The following is a 23,739-nucleotide window of genomic DNA, read 5'->3' on the forward strand; positions in this document are numbered from 1 at the left end:
ACATGGACTGGTGATCCAAGTTGTCCTATTCCATTGAGCCCAGTCTGTGACAAACAACTTACTGCATCCTTCCTGCGTCTCCTCTTCTCTTCAGCAGTCGCTCTTCTGGATTCCTGAAAATTCCTGTCTACACCGTGGATCAGTGTTCTCCAGCGGTCTCTGTCACAAGCCAGCGGCTGCCACTCATTCACCTCGAAATCTGTCTGAGAGAGCTGCTGCTTAAGTTGGTCTTTGTGCCTCTTGTGCAGGACACGGTGATCTCTCTTTCCCTGAGAGAGTTCTCTGTAGAGTACAGCTTTCGGTAACCTGGAGTTGTCCATGTGAGACGTGTCCTGGCCAGCAGAGCTGCCTGAGCAGCAAAGTGGCTTCAATGCTTGGACGTTGAGCTTCTCCGGGACCTCACTGTTGGAGACACGATCCGGTCAGCTGATAACCACGATGGAGCAGAGGCAGCACTGATGGAAGTACTTGAGCAACTGGATTTGCTTGCGGTACAAGACCCAGGCTTCGGAGCCGTATAGCAGTGTTGTGATGACGGCAGCCCTGTACACCTGGATTTTTGTGGACAGACTCAGCTGGTGTTCTTCGACATGTTTCTGGAGGCATCTGAAGGCACTGCTACCACTGGCAAGTTGATCGTCAACGTCCCTTACTACCGTAGCGTCATTGGATCTGACACTGCTCAGGTAGGTGAACGTGGTGAGAGGGTGGTCGTCAGTGATGATCTGAGATGGGTTGTAAACCCCACCAGGGGGCTTCTGATGGAGGATCATTGTTTTCTTCAGACTGACCGTTAACCCCAAAGCCCTTGCAGCCTTGGTGAACTGAGTGACTGCAGCCTGTAGCATGTCCTCTGTGTGCGTGAGACGAGCACAGTTGTCCATAAATAGTAGCTCGAGAATGGGCTCCAACATGGATTTTGTTCAGGCAAGAAGGCGGCCACCCTCAAACAGTTCGATAAGTCAACGTGTTGATGACATGTCACATGATGCTAAGGAGGTTTTGTGTGACTAAGTGAAAAACAACAGCTTCTCTATCCAGGGTGATGAGTCAACAGATTTGACCAATAACTGTCATGTTGTAGCACTTGTAAAATTTGCAAATGATGGTGAAATTCAAGAAAACTTTTTCTGTTGCAAAGAGCTGCCCAAAACAAGCTAAGGCCAAGATATATTTAATGTTTTGTCTTCCTATCCGGAAACAAAAGGTCTGTCTTGGAGGAACCGTGTTGGCATCTGTACTGATGGTGCCCCTCGATGGCCCCATGAGAGGTTTCATTTCTCTTGTCAAAAAGAAAATCCTGATGTTGTCACAACACACTGCTTTCTTCACAGAGATTCTGGATGATGCTTCAAAAATGGTTGACTTTATTTAACAAAGACCAATTCACTTGAGAATGTTTTTTAAAAAAGTGTGAAAACCTGGACAAAGCACACCGATCTCCCCCACATGCAGAAATCCGGGGGCTGAGCAGAGGAAGAGTTCTCAACAGGATGTCTGAGCTGGAAGGGGAATTGCGGGAGGCCAGGTTTTGCCGAGTGCTTTGATGATGAAGAATGTCTGCAGAAACTAGCCTACTTAGCAGACACTTTTCATCATATGAACCAGCTGAACAAGTCTCTGCAAGGTGCTGGAGAAAATGTTTTGACTTCAACTGACAAAACTCTTCGATTTAAAAGGAACTGAATCTTTGGAAAAATCATGTTGCAAAAGGAAATCATGAAATGTTTCCAATGCTGCTTGGGCTTGAGAATGAGCAAGGATCAGAAAGTCTTGAGTCTTATTGAAAACCCCCTGGAATAAATGCAGAACAAAATTGAACAGTATTTTCCTCCCTTTCAACACAAGTGTATGACTGGGTGAGGGACCCTTTCTCTGAATCTTCTGCTCAGCCTGAGAACTTAACTTTGAGAGAAAAGGAGGAACTTTGTGAGATGCCGTCTGATCGTGCACTCAAGATGGGATTTACTGACCTGCCCCTGGACAAGTTCTGGATTTCTGTGAAAGAGGAGTATCCTGCCATTCATAGGAAAGCAATGAACATTTTGCTGCAGTTTTCAACTTCTTACATGTGTCAGCAAGCTTTCTTTTGTTTAACAAGCACACAAGCAAGAATAGAAAACATTTCCGTTCAGTTGAGGGTCAAATCTGTGTGTACTTATCTCAAGTTTGACCCAGATTTGAGTATTTGTGCAGCAAAAGACAAGCACAGGTTTCATATGCTAGGCCTATATTTGTGCCTGATCATGTCACTTAGTAAGAAAATCTTTTTTCAAAGTCTTGTATAAAATTGTGTCTTAGGCTATATTGTTATTTATATAACATTGGCTTACACCTTTCAGTAACTTTACTTTTCAACGTAGACAATAAATTTTCATGTTGTAAATAGCATTAATTAAAATCAATTTACAACCTTTATTTCAATTAAATTTCCTGTGCCTTAAGTCAGTTTACTAACTTACGTCAGTTATTTAACATAAATTTCTTATGTTTGCCTTATGAACTTTTAAAAATTATGAAAGGGAAAGGAAGAGATTAATTTCAAGAACGGTTAGCTAAACGTAACTGCCTATTTTTTCAAGACAGGTTGGATAAAAAATTCATTCTCTATTCAAAACAAGGTTGACAATTATTTTGGATTATTATATATACAACGTACTGATCACACTAACATACTGTGAGCTGTAGATATAATAATTTTTATCAGGAGATCATTGAGACCTGAAAATTAATTAATTCAAGGGTTCCTCCAGAGCAACAAGTTTGAGAAAGGCTGGTCTAGCCTGTACGTGTTTGGAAGTTAAGCACTTGTGTGCCAAAGTGTATATAGATCTGAGTTAAGATGAGATGTATTTATTCAGATTTTTGTTGTTGTGTACAAGGTACAGGTTGGTGGGATTTTAATGTAGTTTGTATTGTTTTTTTTGAATTGTCACTACCATATTGGTTTAGTATATGTTGTTTTATTTATTTTCACACTGCATACGTAACGAGTTGATACTCAAGTGTGTGGACCAAAGTTAAGCTTTTGATAGTTGCTTTCTGCATTAAAATATCACAACCAGATAAAGGAATTAAAGACTTGAAAAAGTATCTGTTGTTCTGAGTGTGTGTTCTTCCCAGGCTACAAACTTTGGTACCAGCAGTGGGGTAATTCCAAGCCAGTTTAGATGGTTTTTGATTTTTGTTTACAGTACAATATACAATACATAATGGGGTAGTGGTGAAGGACAGGACAGTCGTTTCCGTGAGACGGTGTCGCGTGGAGACCATGGTAGAGTCTTGATGCCGGGTTGGGACATCAGGGACTGAAGCCAGGATGTAGAACCGTGACGGTGATCCAGAGCAACTGCGGCCGTGAACTCATTGTGTTTTCTGCAGAAGATGTCAGCAACCCCTTTTCCAGGCTTGTTGTAGCAACTTTTGAAGGACTTGAGTTTTCATAATGTTACATTCAGAGGATGAGCAAACTGAACCTGATTTCAATGAACAAATTAGAGAGATTCCTGGTTGGCACGAGGAAGCCATGGCAACTGTTGATAAATTAAGTAAAAGGACTGATGTATACACTCCAAGGGAAAGACACATCGCCACATTTATGGGGGATGCTGAGAAAGATGGGAGGTCTGTTGATGACTTTATTGAAGAAGTCGATCGTGTACTTCATGCTAGAAATTAGACTGACCAGGATCAGTATGATTTTGTTATGTCACTGCTCCCACGAGTGGTTACCACCAAGTAGTGGTAGAGGAGTGTGATAGGCATCAGACTGTTTTTCGTCCCCGTTTGCTCTATATGAATATCTTCATATGACATTTGGGTCTGCAATGGGCTGGTGACTTTTCAAAGACTCGTGCAGGCAACCATGAATCACTGAGTCTTCCAAATTATGCTTGTGTACCTGGATGATATTCTGATGCATTCACAGACTTTCCAGGGACACTTGGAGAGGCTTGACACTGAGCTTCAGTGAATCAGGGAAACTGGTCTGAAGGTGAAATTCGAAAAATGTCATTTTCTGCAGTGAGAGGCTAAGTTCTTAGGACACCAGCTATCAACCAAGGGGATAGGCACAGATCCCGAGAAGGTCTCGACTGTTCAGCAATGGCCAGTACCATCTACAATCAAAGACTGAAGATCATTTATCAGTGTTTGCAGTTCTTAACGACGGCTCATTCAGGGATTCCCAAAGATTGCAGGTCCGCTGCATGATGTAGTTTTAATGCGGGGAGTCCGAGTAAAACAAACCAGCTGTCAAAACAGTCTTGGACAGAAGAATGTCAAACTGCCTTTGACTTGCTCAAAGAAAAACTAGCCATTTCACCCATCCTCAGCTCTGCCGATTTCACACACCTTTTCATAGTGGAGACTGATGGCAGCATAAGACTGTGTAGATTATTGGACACTGAACCTTAAGACCAATAATGATGCGTTCCCGTTCCCGTGTATTGATGACAGTTCCCTCTCCCATGTATTGATCAGGCAGCGCAAGTGGTTACAGTATGGTTTAGTTGAGGATGAGGAGCATGGGGAGTGTTATCAGCTTCTGCTACCTACCAGCTTGAGGAGTAAAGTGTTTGGGTATGTACGTGACTCAATGTGCCATCAAGGCATAGAGCCTACTCCACACTTGTTGAGAAGCAGATGTTTTTGGGTGAACATGCACGAGGATGTTGATGGTGGATCAAAAATTGTCTGAATTGTGTGCTGACTAAAATCCCTCACCTTAAAATCCATCCCCCCATGAAATCATTCCTTGCTTCTCGGCCACTCGAAGTTGTTGTTGTAGATTTCACTGTGTTTGAGCCGACAGCTGATGGGCGTGAGAATGTTTTAGGAGTCACAGATGTTTTTGCAAAATTCACCCAAGCATTCCCAGCTCAGGATCAAAAGGCAGATACCACAGCAAAGGTGCTCTTGAGCGAATGGTTTATGAAGTACGGTGTTCCTGAGAGGTTGCATTCTGACCAGGGCCGTGACTTCGAAAGTGAGGTCTTAGCTGAGCTCTGCAAACTGTACGGGGTAAAGAAAAGCCGTACTACACCCCATCGTCCTACTGGCAACACTCAGTGTGAGCGTTTCAACAGGACGATGTGTGATTTGTTGTGTACGTTGTCTCCAGAAAAGAAACGCAGGTGGCCAGAGCATCTACCCGAGTTAGTGTATGTGTATAATGTGACACCTCACTCCACCACCGGATATTCCCCTTATTACCGACCATTCGGTGTTGATCCCCGCTTGCCAGTGGATGCCCTGCTGGGGTGAGAACAGTCTGTGGACAGGAAATATGACTGGTTAGCCACACACCAGAAACAACTGAGTGATGCTCATGCCAGAGTGAAGGAATACTCTGAAGAGAAGGCTGCAGAACATATTGCCTTGCAGGCGGATAAAATTCATTGTTATAAGATTGACGTAAATACACTGGTTTACCTCAGGAACAGGCCATTTGGCCGTAATAAGGTCCAGGATGCTTGGAAATCAACTGTCTACAGGCTGGTGTAGGTACTAGACAGCACATACACTGTGGAACCTTTGGAGGGAGGGCCTATCAGGAGGGTGAACAGGCCCTGTGAGAACCTTCCCACCCCAGCTCCTCAAAGGAGACTACAATCTCATGTCCCTGGGACACGAATCAGATTCTGAGGATTTAGAGAATAATGTGATATTGGTAGAAGATGTGTCAGAACAGGGTGTACAGAATCTTGACTCCAGCCTTGACAGCATATCTTCTGGAACTGTAAGAATGTCTGGAACTGAGACTGTAGCGCCTGTGACTGATGATACAGGGTCAGATGTTGGTGGCCCTCCTGTTGTAGTATCCCACAGGAGTAAAAGAGTAAATGCTGGACAGCACTCTAACCCACATCACGAACCAAGGTCAGTCCGAGATGTGGCCTCCATAAGTCCTGCAGCAGTGTCACAGATACTGGCTGGTCGAGGTTCAGTTCCATTCAGAGAAGCAGTTAAAGAGGTGAAAAATACCTTTGCTTATCGGCTGAGTAGCGTGAGCCTGTACGTGTTTGGAAGTTAAGCACGTGTGTGTCAAAGTGAGTGTACATAAGGTAAGATGTATTTATTGATATATTCGATGTTGTGTACAAGGTACAGGGATGGTGGGGTGCTAATGTTGTTTGTATTGTTTTTAGAATTTCCACTACTGCATTGGTTTTGTATATTTTGTTTAGTTTATTTTCATACTGCATATGTAACTAGTTGACACACAAGTGTGTGGACTGAAGTTAAGCTGAGATTGTAACAGCAGGAACTGTGCATTTCTTTAAATTCATTTTGTTGTTTTTCTTTTGATGCTCTCTTTCTGCATTAAAATATCTGAAATTGATAAAGGAATTAAAGACCCGAAAAGGTATTTGTTGACCTGAGTGTGTACTTTTTTATGGCTACAAAATAAATTGCTCTTGGGTTCCTGTTGACCTAAATTCCACTTTGTTTGTTTTCATCCACCCTGATGCAAACCAACATCCCCTTAGGCCCCCTTACGATGGCCCATTCTCCATTTTGGAATGGAGGGAAAAGACTTTTATCATTGATAAGAGGGATAAACCTGAACATATTTCAGAAGATCGCCTTAAACCCACCGAGATTTGGAGTATTCCACTGCCATGCCCCTGCCATCACCTCTGGACGAGCACAGGACCCGAGCCGGGCTGCTGATCCGAGCTTCAGACAGGCTCCCAATGCTGGTTTTAGTTAATCCCAGAGGGGCCTGTGTAGGGTAACGTGATTGGTAGAAATATACATAATTCAGAACCATCAACATTGAGTTGGGGTTTCACTTTAAGAGGCTGGTCTGACGAGATGACATTATTATGTAAAGAGTTCTAGCGCATTTTGAGTGTTGGTTTGGGAGTTCAATGAAATGCATTAAGGGTTTCATTAAACATAAAATGCCTCACTTAATTTTGTTTGTGAAAACCTACATTAATCCCTCATCTGAGTGTCTGCTGTGGTGGAGCCTCCATCTGCACTCCCTCAAATGAGAGATACAAGTGTGGGTGTGTCCTCAGTGAAAAATGGCTTTAAACGCCCATCGTCAGATCTGGCTGCACCCTATTCAGCATCATCAGGTCCTGCTCTCCTTCACCAATTGTTTATCCAAAGACTATGCAGAAATGCAAAGAGAACCCCTAACTCACCACTGTTTCCACAATTCACCATGCCGAAATATTCTAACAATGTGCACTGAACCCATGAATGGCTGGGATTCAGACTGTGCATCTGCCCCTGTAGCTTCCCTACTTTCCTTTGCCCACTGGACCAACCCTCCCAAATGTCCCTCGATGCCCTGGTGTTGAAATTGCATTGAGTCTGGATTCTATCCATTTCTTTTTCATGCTCAACCCTCCTTCTGTTAGATCCTGTTCATCACCAACCTCCTCTCCTGGTTCCAATGTTAATGCCATTGCTAATAGTTCCCTCTCCTCAGGTATTGTTCCTCACCCTTTCACATCTCCCATCACCAGCTCTGTGCACAAAACAAAAGGCAAGACCCCACTTTCCTTACCACATGGAAGGAGGCCATTCAGCCCATCTATGCCAGTTCACTCAGCTGTCCATTCCTGATTACTTCTCCTTGAAACCATTTCTCTCCACATCCACATCAAGTCTACCACACTTATGCTACTGCAACTGACAGAAAACAGGTAACCTAGCAACCCATCTTTCTGGGATCTGTGCACATGAACATTGAGAGTTGACAGTTGCTCTTCATGCCCTCTCCAAAAGCACTGCTGTAAACATTTCCAGACTGAATTCCATTTCTTCTTTTGTGTATCCAAGGAGACCGGTGATATCTTCCAGTGACCCAGACCTTTCTTCTTCGCTGTCAACCAAACTGCTGATATTGTGATCAACAGGAAACTTCCTGATCCTGTTCCTCAATTCAAGTTCAAATCATTGACAAGAACCTTAAACAACAAGGGACCTGTTACTGATCCCTGCTTAACTCACCACACATGGCCCTCCAGACACTGAAACTCCCATTGATCCTCACTGTTTGCTTCCTCCCTCTGAACCAGTTTTTATTCCAACACCATCTTTTCTTGGATCCCATAGACATTTAGTTTCTTGAGTATGCCATGAGGAACTTTAACAAAACTTTGCTAAAATCCATGTCATGAGGAGGGGCTTTACCACTCTCTCACCTCCCCTTCATCAGGATTAATGAGTAACTTTCAAGTTATTGTCATTCAATACCATCAAATGAGACCACTTTCCTCTGGATTAATGTTCACAACACAGTACATGTAACTCACATGCATAACACAAAGTAATATCACCACAAATTAACTAACCAATAACAAGGTGCATATATTACCATGGGGGATGGGGGTGGGGGTTAGCCACAATCTCCTCAAGGAAAGGAGGTGCTGCTGTGCTTTCTTAACCAAAGAGGTGGTGATGAGGGATGATGTGAGATCATCTCTTATGTGCACTCTCAGAAACTTGGTGCTCTTAACTCTCCCCATGGAGGAGCCACGTGTGTGTAGTGAGGAGTGGTCCCTCACTCCTCACCTCTACATCACGAGTCACATCACCTTTGACAACATAATGTGCGTAACACAATTGAGTTGAGACATTTTACCCTCAAGTACCATCTCTGACGCAAGGTCAGAGGTGACTCCGGAATCGTTCCAGCAGTGGTGTCACTGTGAAACACCACTCCACAACTGGGCAAAAATACAGGGTAATTTCATCCCTCATGTCTCAGGGACCCAGAGTGGTGGTGGGGGGTGATTTTTCTTTTAAAATTAACTGCAATTTCCTTGGAGAGATGCCTGAAGTTTAAACACAAGTGTAGACAATAACATTTACCTCCATACTGAAATGCTTTCCACCAAAGAATCACAAATGAAATAAAAGCCACTGGAAGCAACACCACCATAGTGATTGACGCAGCAAATGTGACAGTGTCCTCGCTGTAAAAACCTGCAATTACAAATACATTCAAATCAGCAAACATGCAACAATACACCAGAAAAATGAGCAGGAGAGCTGCCAATTGTTGCCACAACCAATTTGTTCCCGTTATCTCCTGCAGGGAAGAGATGTGCTCATCACTGCCCAGTCTTGTCAACCTTGACTTCTGGTCTGCACCGACTGACTCTACCTGCTGTGCTGGGTGAACAAGCCACTGATTTGTTACACCGGCCAAGAACGGACTGACTCACTCACTCTTCCTCAGTCAGTATTTCCCTGTTACCTGCTGCCAATATTCTGCACTGGGTGCTCCTTCTGGTGTTGAGACGGCCAAATTTTGATGAGTTCACTATCAGAAGCCCCTGCCTCTCCTCCATCCCTTCCTCTCATGGGCCACTCTCCTGTCCGATTAGATTCATTTGTCAGCCATTTGCCTTTTGCACCTATTACCTCCCAGCTTCTCACTTCACCCCTCCCCCACCCACCTACCTCCCCCTCCACATGGCTTCACCTTTCACCTTGTACTCTTTCCCCTTCCCCCACATTCCTATTCTGGCTCTTTCCCCTTTCTTTCTGGTCCTGATGAAGGGTAGCCTGAAACATCAACTCTTTATTCCTTTCCATAGGTGTTGTCAGACCTCCTGAGTTCCTCCAGCATTTTGTGTGAGTTTCTCTGGATTTCCAGTATCTGCAGAATCTCTTGTGTTAAGGACCACAATCCATTGTTCTTTTGCAAGAAGATAATAAACACAAGAAAATAAGAGGGGAGTCGGTCACTCAGCTCCTTAAACCTGCCCCACCATTCAATACAATTGGAGCTGATCTGCTTCAGGCCCCATCTCCTCTTCTGTTCCAGTCCCACAAAATGCTGAATTCCCCAATCTTTCAAATATTTATCCATCTCCTCTTCTGTTCCAGTCCCACACAATCCCAAATTCCCCAATCTTTCAAATATTTATCCATCTCCTCTTCTGTCCCAGTTCCACAACATCCCGAATTCCCCAATCTTTCAAATATTTATCCATCTCCTCTTCTGCCCCAGTCCCACACAATCCCGAATTCCCCAATCTTTCAAATATTTATCCATCTCCTCTTCTGTCCCAGTCCCACACAATCCCGAATTCCCCAATCTTTCAAATATTTATCCATCTCCTCTTCTGTCCCAGTCCCACACAATCCCGAATTCCCCAATCTTTCAAATATTTATCCATCTCCTCTTCTGTTCCAGTCCCACACAATCCCAAATTCCCCAATCTTTCAAATATTTATCCATCTCTCTAAATACCTCCCAACTGCTTGTGGTGGGAAAAGCCACTCATCCCAGGAATTACTCACATGGATCACTTTTGGACTGCCCGCAGTGTCAGTGCAATTGTGTTTAAACAAGGGGACCAGAACTGTGCACAGTACCAAGCGGGTCTCCAACACTCTGGACAACTGTAACAATACTTCCCCATTTCTAAACTCCAAATCCTTATACGTCACCCCTGTTCCTAATTATTGCTGCACCAAATCTTTTGTGATTCCTTTACAAGAACATCTTGATCCCTCTGCAATTCACTGATTTGCAATTCCCCTCCATTGACATTACAGTCTGATTCCTCTTACTCAAGGGCCCCACCTCACACTTTCCTGCATTAAACTCCATGTGCTGAGTTATCACCCACTCATTGACAGACAGATAGACTTTATTGATCCCGAGGGAAATTGGGTTTCATTACAGTTACACCAACCAAGAATAGTGTAGAAATATAGCAATATATAACCATAAATAATTAAATAATAATATGTAGATTATGCCCAGTGGATATAAGCCCAGGACTAGCCTATTGACTCAGGGTGTCTGACACTCTGAGGGAGCAGTTGTAAAGTTTGATGGTCACAGGCAGGAATGACTTCCTATGACGCTCAGTGTTACATCTCGGTGGAATGAGTCTCTGGCTGAATGTACTCCTGTGCCTAACCAGTACATTATGGAGTGGATGGGAGTCATTGTCCAAGATGGCATGCAACTTGGACAGCATCCTCTTTTCAGACACCACCGTCAGAGAGTCCAGTTCCACCCCCACAACATCACTGGCCTTACGAATGAGTTTTTTAATGATAGGATATCTATTGATATCTTTTTGTACAGTCCGAATTTCCTCATTGGAACTTGCTTTTCCTCCAGTTTTGAAGAATTTCAATATCCGTTTTTTATATTATATTACTCAATAATTAGAAACTCTGCTCTCCCGTGGGTACTGGATCACTGGTGCTTTTAGATATTGTTATGTACCCCTAGGGTTCATTTTTTTTCTGTGGTCTGTCACTTTAAAATGCCAAAAGAATTGAGACTAACTTTTGTTTTTTTTGGATTTCTACTGACTGCAGAAATGCTGGGTTGCTATGGTGAGCAGTGATTGTTCATACAAGTGGCAGCTTGTTTTGAATAAGCAAGGTCAGGTGATTCCTCTTATAGACACAGAGACACACAGACACACACAGTTAGAGTCAAGATGGATTCTGTCAATGAAAGACACCAGTGAGTCAGTCGCTGGTTTAAACTCTCAGTGGCCCAAAAGGGGTGAGTTAAGATCGATCCCGAGTATTTGATATATGACTCTCACAAGTTTTCTGCAACTAGAACAAGTTTGCAAGAAGGGAAGAGAGGAGAAGAAGGTTTGGAACAGAAGAAGCCTAGTGACAAAGACATCGCTGTTTGGACTCTCTCTCTAAGTAACCCCTAAGGGTGAGTTGTTTCCATTCAGCTATGGAAGTGTGATTGTCACTTAGTTAATCTACAGGAGTGGGTTCTCTGGTGAGGGGAAACCTTTGTGAGTACCACGTGTTTATTTACCCTTTGTCTGGATGTGGTATTTCACTGAAGAAAGGCACCCCTGTGGCAAATCACTGTTGGAGTTATTTCATATGTCATGGAACTGGACATGTCGCTAGTTTGAGCCTTGGCTGAGGCTGCGTGTCCGTCCTTGAGCAAGGCACTTAACCACACATTGCTCTGCGATGACACCGGTGCCAAGCTGTATGGGTCCTAATGCCCTTCCCTTGGACAACATCGGTGGCGTGGAGAGGGGAGACTTGCAGCTTGGGCAACTGCCAGTCTTCCATAAAAAAAATACCTCCCCCAGGCTTGCACCCTGGAAACTTTCCAAGGTGTAAATCCATGGTCTATCGAGACTAACGGAGGCCTACACACTACGTAGATACTAATAAATAGTGTTTTGTTTCTAGCAAATCCAGACTCCAGGTGTGTTCCATTTCTGCTGGTTCTTTTAACTCATTCCGGAGTACGTAACAATATTTACTACTTAGAATCTATCAGCTCTGTGTTTAATAAAAAAAAATGTTGGAAACACACAGCAGTTCGTGTAGCATCTGTGGAAGGTGAAACAGAAGTCGTGGTCCGTGTAGGTAGGAAGTGTGATGAGGTTCTGCAAAGTGAGTTCAGGAGTTCGGTGCTAAGTTGAAGCAGAACTTCCAGGTTGTGATCTCAGGATTGCTACTCAGGCCACGTGCGAGTGAGGCCAGAAATACGAAGTTTATACAGTTTAACACATGGCTAGGGAGTTGGTGTAGGAGGGAGGGTGTCAGGTTCTTGGAACATTGGGCTCTCTTCCAGGGAAAATGAGATCCGTACAGAAGTCACAGTTTGCACTTGAACTGGAGGGAGACTAATATCCGAGTGGGAAAGTTTTCGAGTGCTGCACGGGGTTGAGGAGGAGTTGTTAAACTGGAGTTGCATCTGGATGGGAACCAGAGTGTCAGAACTGATAGTGGAGAGGCTGTGGGGACAGACGGGAATCAAAAGGTTGAGCATTGTGTGACTGATGTCCTGAGCTGTGTATACTTCAATGTAAGCAGTATTATAGGAAAGGCAGATGAGCTCACAGCATGGATCAACACCTGGGAATATGGTATTGTAGCCATTAGGGAGACTTGGTTGCAGGAGGGGCAGGACTGGCAGCTCAATATTCTGGGGTTCCATTGTTTTAGACACAATGGAGTGGGAGGGATTAAAGGAGGAGGGGATATTTTACTATTCAAGGATAATATCCTGGCAGTGTTCAGCCAGGCCAGACTGGAGAACTCATCTAGTGAGGCATTATGGTGGAATTGAGGAATAAGAGAAGTGTGAACACGTTAATGGGGCAAATTACAGATTATACGAAAATCTGTGGGATTTAGAGGAACAAATTTATGGAGAGATCGCAGAGTGTTGCAAGAAATATAAGGTTGTTATAGTTGCTGATTTTAACTTTCAATATATTGACTTGGACTCCCATAGTGTCAAAGGTCCACACTGGATAGAGTTTGTCAAATGTGTTCAGGAAATTTTCTTAATCAGTACTAGAAGTCCCAATGAAAGAGTGTGTGATACTTGATCTGCTGTTAGGGAATGAGATAGGAAAGGTGACAGAAGTGTGTGTAGGAGAACACTTAGCATCTCGTAATCGCAATGTCATTAGTTTTGAAGAAAATATGCAAAAAGATAGGTCTGGTCTGCAGGTTAAGTTTCTAAATTGGAAAAAGGCCAATTTTGATGGTATAGGAGAAGATCTAGTAAGTGTGGATTCAGACAGGATTTTTTCTGGCAAATGTGCACTTGGTAAGTGGGAGGTCTTCAAAAATAAAGTTTTGAGAATACAAAGCCTGTCTGAATAAAAGGTAAAGATAACAGGTGTGGGGAACTTTGGTTTTCAAGAGATATTGAGGCCTTGTTTAAGAAAAAGAAAGAGGTACATTGCAGGTACAGGCAGGTAAGAACAAATGAGGTGCTCATGGAGTATAAGAAATGAGAGAAGAGTTAAGAAAGAAATCAGGAGGGTGAAAAGAAGGCTTGAGGATGCTTTAGCAGACAAGGTGAAGGAGAATCCTGAGGGACTCTACAGATATGTTCAGAGCAAAAGGATTTCAAGTGACAAAATTGCTCCTCTGGAAGATCAGAATGGTAATACATGTGTGGAGCCAAAAGTGATCGAGGAGATCTTAAATGCATATTTTACATCTGTATTTACTCAGCAGACAGACACAGAGGCTATAGAAGCAAGGCAAAATGGCATCAACTTCATGGACTTTATACAGACTACAGGTAGTAGATCATTGCCTGTCTGAAATTTTGTGTGGCCAGATGTTCTGAACAGAGATTTAAACTAAAATGGACATTCAGATATTTTAAACCTCCAGCAGGTTCCCCAGTCCTCAGCTGTGGGGCCAAGGACTGTATGTGTTTGTGGTCCAGATGAAGCAGCTCACAATGTTCTGACAGAGACACTTCATTCTATCCCTCTGCTCAGTACCAAGTACATCATTTCATGTAAATACAGAATTATGTTTGAGCACTTACCTGAAATCGAATTGCTGACAGAAATGCCAAGTAAGAACATCAGGTTAAAGAAACTAGTTTGGAAGAACATCCAACCTAAAACAAATAAATAAAAACCATTTGAAATTCTCAGAATCAGAATTCAGACTCAGGTTAATCATTTCTGACATATGTCATGAAATTTGTCGTTTTGTGGCAACAGTACAGAGCAATAAATAAAATAGACTATAAATTACACTGAGATGTATAGTTGTGAAAGAGAGAGCAAAAATAGTGAGATTATCTTCACGGGTTCATGGACCATTCAGAAATCTGATGGCAGAGCAGATGAAGCTGTTCCTAAATCATTGAATGTGTGTCTTCAGGCTCCTGTGCCTCCTCCCTGATGGTAGTAATCCCCCTGAGTTACAATCTACACAACTTATTCAAAACTTGCATCAATGAAGTGCTGCAGTGAACAGAGATGAACCCGGGCTTGGTCAGGTTCATTGTGATATTCAGTGTCCTAACATGAGGCAATCAACCAGCTCAGAACTGGACCAGACATTCAAGCATTGGACTGAAGGAGGTTCAGGGAGCTCTCACACACTGGCAACGTGGAGAGACCAGGGAGGGACTAAAAGCATCTTCTGGTTCCCTCTGGAAACACTACATTTGATAACTTACTGACCCACAGGCATCACATGTGGAAATGACAGGTACTCTGTAGTTTGTCCGTGGGTACATCCAGTGGATGGGATATCAGGCCACTGTAAATCAGTTCTGCTGAATTACCCCAGTGACCTGGAGGACTGCAATTAAACATTTTGCCAGTGGCTGAGTTCCATGTCTGACACTACAGCCTGTTCTGATGCAGAGAATCACAACATCACTGTTTCCAGCTGTTCAATGGCATCGGACAGTGTTCTGGTTCAAATTGAAAACTGAACTCCACGAGGGTGCAGGCTGAACAGTCCACATGCTGGAACATTTTATGTAGACGTGTTGAAAGATTATCCTGAATGTAAAAATAATCCCTTAGTTCCATCCTTTAACTTTTGCAGCAACTTATCAGGATGTCATGATGGTTGTGATCGAGATCATACATCTGTCTCTGCTCCTTCAATCTGCCCACAGGATCAACCCTTCGAAATGTTACCCATCACTCCAGTACTGAAAATTGTATCTGTCTCCAGATTCATCTGTCTCTATATTCTACCCCATCTCCTTGCCAAGTTTCACATCCACACATCACCCTCACCCATACTCTCCTGTCGTTTCTTGGTATCTTTGTATAAAGCAATCACGTTTGCCGTTGTCCAATTTAATGGAAACTTTTCAGAATAGGGTGAACATTTAAATTGCTGAATGAAGTATGTCATTAGCTGCCTCTTTTAGACCCCAGGATGAGGTCCATCTGGATATCCAACTTGTCAGATGGCAGCTCCAACAACTGACTCAATATTTCTTCCCTGGTGATTGTCATTTTCTCAGATTTGTTGCCCGACACTGGTTCTCACTCAGATTACAGCTCAATGCTCATCAATACTTTCAGAAACCTCTTTGACTTTACAACTCGCTTCCCCCTTCCTCTCTGCAGTCTATAAACCTTTATATTTCTGTTCTAATCCCCTCCTTCTCAGCAAGTTTGATCTTTGTGCTTTCAGCAAATTGTTCTTTATCTCTAAATTTACCCCACTAAAGCTCACCATCTTTCCATAATCCTTCAAGCTTTTCTTTGATACCCCACTGTCTGACCGAGCCTGGGGTCATCTGCCCTCATCTTGCTTTACTTGGCTTGGTGACAGACTTCATTTGGTCATTTGCCTGTGAAACAGCCGGGGGCGTTTACTGTACAAACATTGATTCTATTCTTGGACAACTTTAGTCTGTAAGGTGAAGTAGATCTCAAACTGAACTTAGCCAGGCTTTGCTTGAATTCGGCCATGAGGAAGGAATGTCAATATTTTGAACCCTGGATAGTTTACAACTTGGAGAGGAAGGGGGGGAATGTGTTCCCTTGTGCTGACTATCTGGAAGGTGCTGTTGAAAACAAAACTATTGCAAATATCCAGGAAAGATCGGTGAGAGGCCTCCCAACACTGAATTCTATCGAGGGTCAGAGGGATACCTATCATGCAAACACCTCACCATCACTGGGATAAAGGGGATTCTGTCCCTCATTCCTCAGCTGATTTCATTTTGAAGTTGAACAACACCACGTGTCAAACACCAGACAGCTGAGATAGCTTCCTCTCAACCCGACTTCTTCTAAAGATCCCTCTGGAGTCAGGTAAGAGATGGTATCACTGTGACCAACACTTCACAACTGGATGAAAAATGATGCAGTTTCATCCCACAGGTCACAGTGTGTCCGGGGGGGGGGGGGGTCTGTGGGGGCGGGGGGATGATTTTTCAAGTTTTTCATTTCATTAATGTCTGTTGAAATTAGTCACAAATTCCTTGGAGAGATAACTGGAGCTTATAGACAAAGGTAAAGTAACATACCATAAAACTTCTTCTTGTAGATCAAGTAAAACAGAAGCAGAACATTCACCAATGGCAACATCAGCAAGATATCATTTAAAGCATCCTTGATGGAATAACCTGCAAGTGAAAATAAATTCAAATAAGAAAACATGTAACAATTCCCCAGAGAAATGACTGTAACAGCTGCACAATGTTGCAAACAGCCAAACTGTTCCACTTTCACCCTGCAGGGACGGGCATGTGCCAACCTCTGCCCAGTCTTATCGACTGCATGTCCTGTACAGTGGGAAACCTGGAACAGACAATTCACGAGCCCTGATCAGTTGTCCTCAGAGGTCTCCAGTCCGATCTTTCCAGGTCACCTCCTGCCAATATTCTGCACCAGCTGCTCCTTCTGGTGTTGCAATGGCCACTCCTCTGGGAGTGCACTACACTGACCCACATGATCCAGGTTTGATTTTCCCAACTTCCACAACAATTGGTTATGGAGTTACCCCACAATTTCACTGGAAAGTCACTGAAACTCTCAACCTCTGGCTCGATTCCACATTTTGTCACAAAAGTTCTCCCACTCATTTAGCCGGAGGAGCTCAGGCTGATATCCACAATCTGGTCAGGGGCACATTTGAGGAGAGAAAGTCTCCTTGTGAAGGGCAGGTTGATGCCCAGACAGCTGACTGACACCTGCACATCAGACTGATTGTCACCAGCGACTTTATTTCAGATATCAGGGTCTGATGTTGCATCGTGCCAGGAACAGGAGTGTGTCTGACAGCTCTTTACATTCTTCATATCGTTTCAATGACGTCACACAGGAACTGAAAAATTCAGTCAACTCCTGTGAGCGGGGGCAGAGTGAACTTCTCCACGTGAGAAACAGAACCTGTAATCTCACAGCATCTTTTACCAGTCTCTGGTCCAGACAGTGAAGTACTTTAAGTGCAGTCACTGTTGGAGGGAATGAGACTCAGTTTGTACTGAGTAAGGCTGAACAAACAGTCATGTAAAAGCTGGCTTTGTGATGTTCGTTAACAGATTTATTTTTCCGATACTGGGGAGAAATCCTTTGCTCTTTTGGAAATAACGCTGAAGGATCATTTACACCTTCCCGAAGAAGGCAGATGGGACTCTGGCTTAATGTCTCATCCAAAAGTGGAGATCTCTCAACGTGCAACACTTCCTCCACACTGGTTCTGAGAATGTGGGTGATGCTGGTAAAGCCACAGATATTCCCTGTCCGTTTACCCTGACAGGGGGATGGTGAGCCTCCCACTGGAATCTCTGTTGTTCTCATGGTGATGCTGGGTGTTGGTCTGTTGTTTAAGAGGGGCAGCAAGGACAAGCCCAGGAACTACAGCCTGGTCAGCCTGACATCAGTGGTGGGGAAGTTACTGGGGGGAATTCTGAGCAATAGGATCTACCAGGATTTCATTAGACAAAATCTGATTAGAAGGAGACATCATAGCTTTATGTACAGGAAGTCATGGTTGATGAATCGTTCAGGGTGGTTTTTTTTTTGAAGAGATAACCAAAAGGGTAGAGAGGACAATGAACGTTATCTATTTTGACATGATCCTGACATGAATCCAGGGGCTTCTAGGGGGATTCAAAATTGGCTCGGAGATAGAAAGCAGAGGACTGTGGTAGAAAATTGTTTTCCATTATAGAAGCTGGTGACTCGTGGTGCGATGCAGGTATCAGTGCAGGGACTCTTGTTATTTGATATTTTTATCAGTGATTTGGGTGCAAAAATGCAAGGCTTGATCAATAAGTTTGCATATTACACAAAACTAGGTGTTGTCGTTGATAGTGAGGGCGGCTATTGTGGGTTGCAGGGGGATTTTTGACCATTTAGGGAAGAGGGCTGAGGAGTGTCAAATGGATTTCAAATCTAATGGAACCTTCTCCCAATCAAGAGAACTTGAGAAAATTAATACCGATCATAAATTATAACTCTAGTTTGTTCTTTTAGACCCCAGGATGAAGTCCATCTTGACCTGGGACTTGGCAGATGGAAGCTCTGACAATGTGCTCAGTACCTCTTCCCTGGTGATGGTAATGTACCCAGTTTACTGCCCCACATGGTTCTCCCTCAGACAATGGCTCAATATTAAAATGCTGATCTGTTCTTTCAGACCCTCTGACTTTACATTTCACTCCCCGTCTCTCTCAGTCTACAAGTTTCTGCATTTCTGCATCCCTTTCCTCCTGTCCACCTGAGACAACCTGATCGTCTTCACTTTGTGCTTTGAGCTGTCTTGTTCCTTATCTTTAGGAGATCTAGGCCTCATATGGAGCCAGTGATCATTAATGGAGAATGTGTGGAGCAGGTTAAGACCTACAAGTATCTGGGAGTACAGTTAGACGAGAAGCTAGACTGGACTGCCAACACAGATGCCTTGTGCAGGAAGGCACAGAGTCGACTGTACTTCCTTAGAAGGTTGGCGTCATTCAATGTCTGTAGTGAGATGCTGAAGATGTTCTATAGGTCAGTTGTGGAGAGCGCCCTCTTCTTTGTGGTGGCGTGTTGGGGAGGAAGCATTAAGAAGAGGGACGCCTCACGTCTTAATAAGCTGGTAAGGAAGGCGGGCTCTGTCGTGGGCAAAGTACTGGAGAGTTTAACATCGGTGGCTGAGCGAAGGGCGCTGAGTAGGCTACGGTCAATTATGGAAAACCCTGAACATCCTCTACATAGCACCATCCAGAGACAGAGAAGCAGTTTCAGCGACAGGTTACTATCGATGCAATGCTCCTCAGACAGGATGAAGAGGTCAATACTCCCCAATGCCATTAGGCTTTACAATTCAACTGCCAGGAGTAAGATATGTTAAAGTGCCGGGGTTGATTGTATTTAATGTATTTAAGTAAACTACTTAAGAACTTTTTAAAAAGCTATTATTAATGCTTTTTGAGAGAGTGATTTAGATGCATATCATATTTTTACTGAGTTAAGTATTGTATGTAATTAGTTTTGCTACAACAAGTGTATGGGACATTGGAAAAAAAATGTTGAATTTCCCCATGGGGATGAATAAAGTATCTATCTATCTATCTTGAATTTACCCCCAATAAAGCTCCCTATCCCTCCCTGATCCATTAAACTCTTCTTTAATACACAACCCCCTGACCAAACCTGGGGTCATCGGCCCTTTTCCTGACTCCTGTCTCTCGGTGACAGACTTCATTTGATAATTAGTCTGTGAATCAGCAGAGAACATTTACAGTACCAGTAGTTACTCGTACTGTTCTTGGAGAACTATAGTCTGTGTGGTTAAGTTATTCTCAAAGTGAACTTAGCCAGGACTTGCAAAAGTTAGGCCATGAGGAAGGAATGTCAATATTTTGAACTTTGAATGGTTTATAACTTGAGGAGGAAGAGGGAGAAGGTGGTGTTCCCTTGCATTCATTGATTGGAAGGTGTTATTGAAAACAAAAATCAGAATCAGGTTTATTATCACCGACATGTGACATGAAATTTGTAACTTAGCAGCAACAGTTCAATGCAATACATAAAATAGAAGAAAATAAATAATAATAAACAAGTCAATCTTATTCAGTATACTTTATACAGTAAACGTATATTGAATGGATTAAATTCATGCAAACACAGAAATACTATACAGTCGGCCCTCCTTATCCACAGGGGTTTGGTTCCGTTACCCCCCGCAGATAACTAACACTTCCATGATTTTCAGCTTCTTTCTGCTTTATGTTGTGAATGCTCGATTCATTCTTACGGCCACTTCTGCAAGCGACATGCCACTTTTCAAAAGATCTGAGATTTCTACCTTCTCAGCGAGAGATAGCACTTTACGCTCCCTCTTAGCCTTTGAGGAATTGCTTTGACCACTTAATTGCTTTTTAGGAGCCATTTTTTCACAGAAACAAAGTCGCGACCAAACGAGACGCGAGGTGAACAATGCTCAAACAACGAGTGCTGGAGAGTGAACTTCCGGGTTTTCCCGATCAGCAGTTGGTTGAATCTGTGCAGGCAGAACCTGCGGATAAGGAGGGCCGACTGTATATTAAAAATAAAGTGAGGTAGTGTCCAGGGTTCAATGTCCTTTTAGGAATCGGATGGCAGAGGGGAAGAATCTGTTCCTGAATCACTGAGTGTGTGCTTTCAGGCTTCTGTACCTCCTACCTGATGGTAACTGTGAGAAACGGGCATGCCCTGGGTGCTGAGGGTCCTTAATAACGGACGCTGCCTTTCTGAGACACCGCACCCTGAAGATGTCCTGGGTACCTTGTAGGCTGGTAACCTAGATGGAGCAGACTAAATTTACAACCCTTTGCAGCTTCTTTCGGTACTGTACAGTAGCCCCTCCATACCAGACAGTGACACAGCCTGTCAGAATGTTCTCTACGGTACTTCTATTGATGTTTTTGAGTGTATTTGTTCACATACCGAATCTCTTCAAACTCCTAATAAAGTATCGCCACTGTCTTGCTTTCTTCATAACTGCATCGACATGTTGGGACCAGGTTAGATCCTTAGAGATCTTGACACCCAGGAGCTTGAAACTGCTCACTCTCTCCACTTCTGATCCCTCTATGAGGATTGGTATGTGTTCCCTTGTCTTACCCTTCCTGAAGTCCACAATCAGCTTTTTCATCTTACTGACGTTGAGTGCCAGGTTGTTGCTGTGGCACCATTCCACTAGTTGGCATATCTCAATCCTGTACACCCTCTCATCACCACCTAAGATTCTACCAACAATGGTTGTATCATTAGCAAATTTATAGATGGTATTTGAGCTATGCCCAGCCACACAGTCATGGGTATACAGAGAGTAGAGCAGTGGACTAAGCACACACCCCTGAGGTGCATCAGTGTTGATCGTCAGTGATATTATCACCAATCTGCACAAATTGTGGTCTTCCGGTTAGGAAGTCGAGGATCCATTTGCAGACCGGAGTACAGAGTCCTAGGTTCTGCAACTTCTCAATCAGGATTGTGGGAATGATGGTATTAAATGCTGAGCTATAGTCGATGAACAGTATCCTGACATATGTGCTTCTGTTGTCCAGCTGGTCTAAAGCCGTGTGGAGAGCCATTGAGATTGCATCTGCCGTTGACCTATTGTGGCAAATGGAAAACTGCAACGGGTCCAGGTCCTTGCTGAGGCAGGAGTTCAGTGAAGTCATGACCAACCTCTCAAAGCATTTCATCACTGTTGATGTGAGTGCTACCGGGCGATCATCATTAAGGCAGTTCACGTTATTCTTCTAAGGCACTGGTATAATTGTTGCCTTTTTGAAGCAAATGGGAACTTCTGCCCATAGCAGTGAGAGATTGAAAATGTCCTTGAATACTCCCACCAGTTGGTTGGCACAGGTTTACAGAGCCTTACCAGGTACTCCATCGGGACCTTCCAACTTGCGAGGGTTCACTCTCTTTAAAGACAGCCTAACGTCAGCCTCTGAGACAGAGATCACAGGGTCACCAGGTGCAGCAGAGATCTTCACAGCTGTAGTTGTGTTCCCCCTTTCAAAGTGGGCATAGAAGGCGTTGAGTTCATCTGGTAATGAAGCACTGCTGCCATTCATACTATAGGGTTTCACTTTGTAGGAAGTGATGTCTTGTAAACCCTGCCAGAGTCGTCAGGCATCCGGTCACCTTCAACCTCATTAGAAATGATCTCTTTACCCTTCAAATAACTCTCTCATACATGGTTTTCTGGTACAAGTCTGGATCACCAGTCTTGAATGCAGACAACGTACCTCCTGGTTCATCCACTTCTTTTGACTTGAGAATGTACAATAAATCTTTGTAGGCACACACTGATTCACACAGGTTTTAAGGAAGACGGTAACAACTGCAGCGTACTTATCCAGGTTCGAAGATGAATCCCTGAATACAGTCCAGTACACCGATTCAAGGCAGTCCTGTAGGTGCTCCTGCTCCTTGACCAAACCTTCATGGTGCTTCAGTCTTCAGTCTCTGCCTGTGCTCAGGGAATGGAAGTATAGCCAGGTGATCAGACTTCCCGAAGTGAGGGCGTGGAATAGGACGGTAGGCATTTTTGATGGTGGTGTAACAGTGGTCCAGTGTGTTGTTTCCTCTGGAATTGCAAGTGATCTGTTGATGGTAATTGCTTAGTGACTTTTTCAGACTGGCCTGGTTAAAATCTCCCAAAACAATGGTGAAGGCATGAGGATGCGCGGTTTCGTGCATGTTGATCCCATTGCTCAGATCATCTAAAGCCTGATTGACATTGGCCTGAGGTGGAATGTATACTGCTACCAAAATGACCCCGGAGAACTCCCGTGGCAGGTAAAAAGGACGGCACTTAACTGCCAGATATTCCAGGCCTGGTGAGCAGAATTGGGACAGCACTGGTATATTTGTGCACCAAGAAGAGTTGATAATGAGGCATACTCCTCCACCTCTGCTTTTGAGAGACTCTATAGATCTATCCTGATGGTGTATTGTAAACCTGTCAATCTGAATTGCTGCATCCAGTATGGAAGGGGTTAACCAGGATTCCGTGAAACAAAGGACACAAGCTGTCCTAATGTCCCTCTGATTCAGCACCCTGGGTGTGAGATCATCGATTTTATTCACCAGAGACTGAATGTTTGCCAGCAAGATAGTCGGTATAAGGAGTTTAAAACCCCGTTTCCTTAAACACACTTGTAACCCGGATCTACAGCCATGCTTCCTCTGTGGGCACTTCCATACACAATAAGCCTGAAGGAGAGGCCTTCCCACACCCAACTGTATCAAGGTTGAGAAAGGCCCCAAACACTCACTCACTCACCTCACCATCATTGGGATCCTTTACACCAACCTGATATGATGCTGAAATTTGACAACACCATGATCAAACACCAGTGAGCTGAGACACGTTCCTCTCCAGACTACTTTTTCTAAAGACCCTCTGGAGTCAGATCAGAGGCGACTCCAGAATCATTCCAGCTGTGGTGACACTGTAAATCAGACTTTCATAACTGGGAAAAATGTCAGACAATTTCATCCCACAGATCACAGGAATCCAGAGGGT

General features: G+C 43.7%; 1 protein-coding gene across 1 annotated transcript in view; it reads right to left on the minus strand.

The window, feature by feature from the left end:
• LOC140721215 (uncharacterized) overlaps nucleotides 1-23,739 on the minus strand; it is a 74,724-nt gene that overhangs the window by 48,337 nt on the left and 2,648 nt on the right. Inside the window, exons 4-6 of the mRNA XM_073036073.1 lie at nucleotides 16,751-16,849; nucleotides 14,285-14,359; nucleotides 8,836-8,949 (exon numbers count right to left, since the gene is read on the minus strand). Of these exons, the coding sequence (XP_072892174.1) occupies nucleotides 8,836-8,949; nucleotides 14,285-14,359; nucleotides 16,751-16,849 (288 nt within the window). The remainder of the gene's footprint in view (nucleotides 1-8,835; nucleotides 8,950-14,284; nucleotides 14,360-16,750; nucleotides 16,850-23,739) is intronic.

This window comes from Hemitrygon akajei, chromosome 2 (genome assembly GCF_048418815.1).
Source record: "Hemitrygon akajei chromosome 2, sHemAka1.3, whole genome shotgun sequence".
NCBI classification, from domain to species: domain Eukaryota; kingdom Metazoa; phylum Chordata; class Chondrichthyes; order Myliobatiformes; family Dasyatidae; genus Hemitrygon; species Hemitrygon akajei.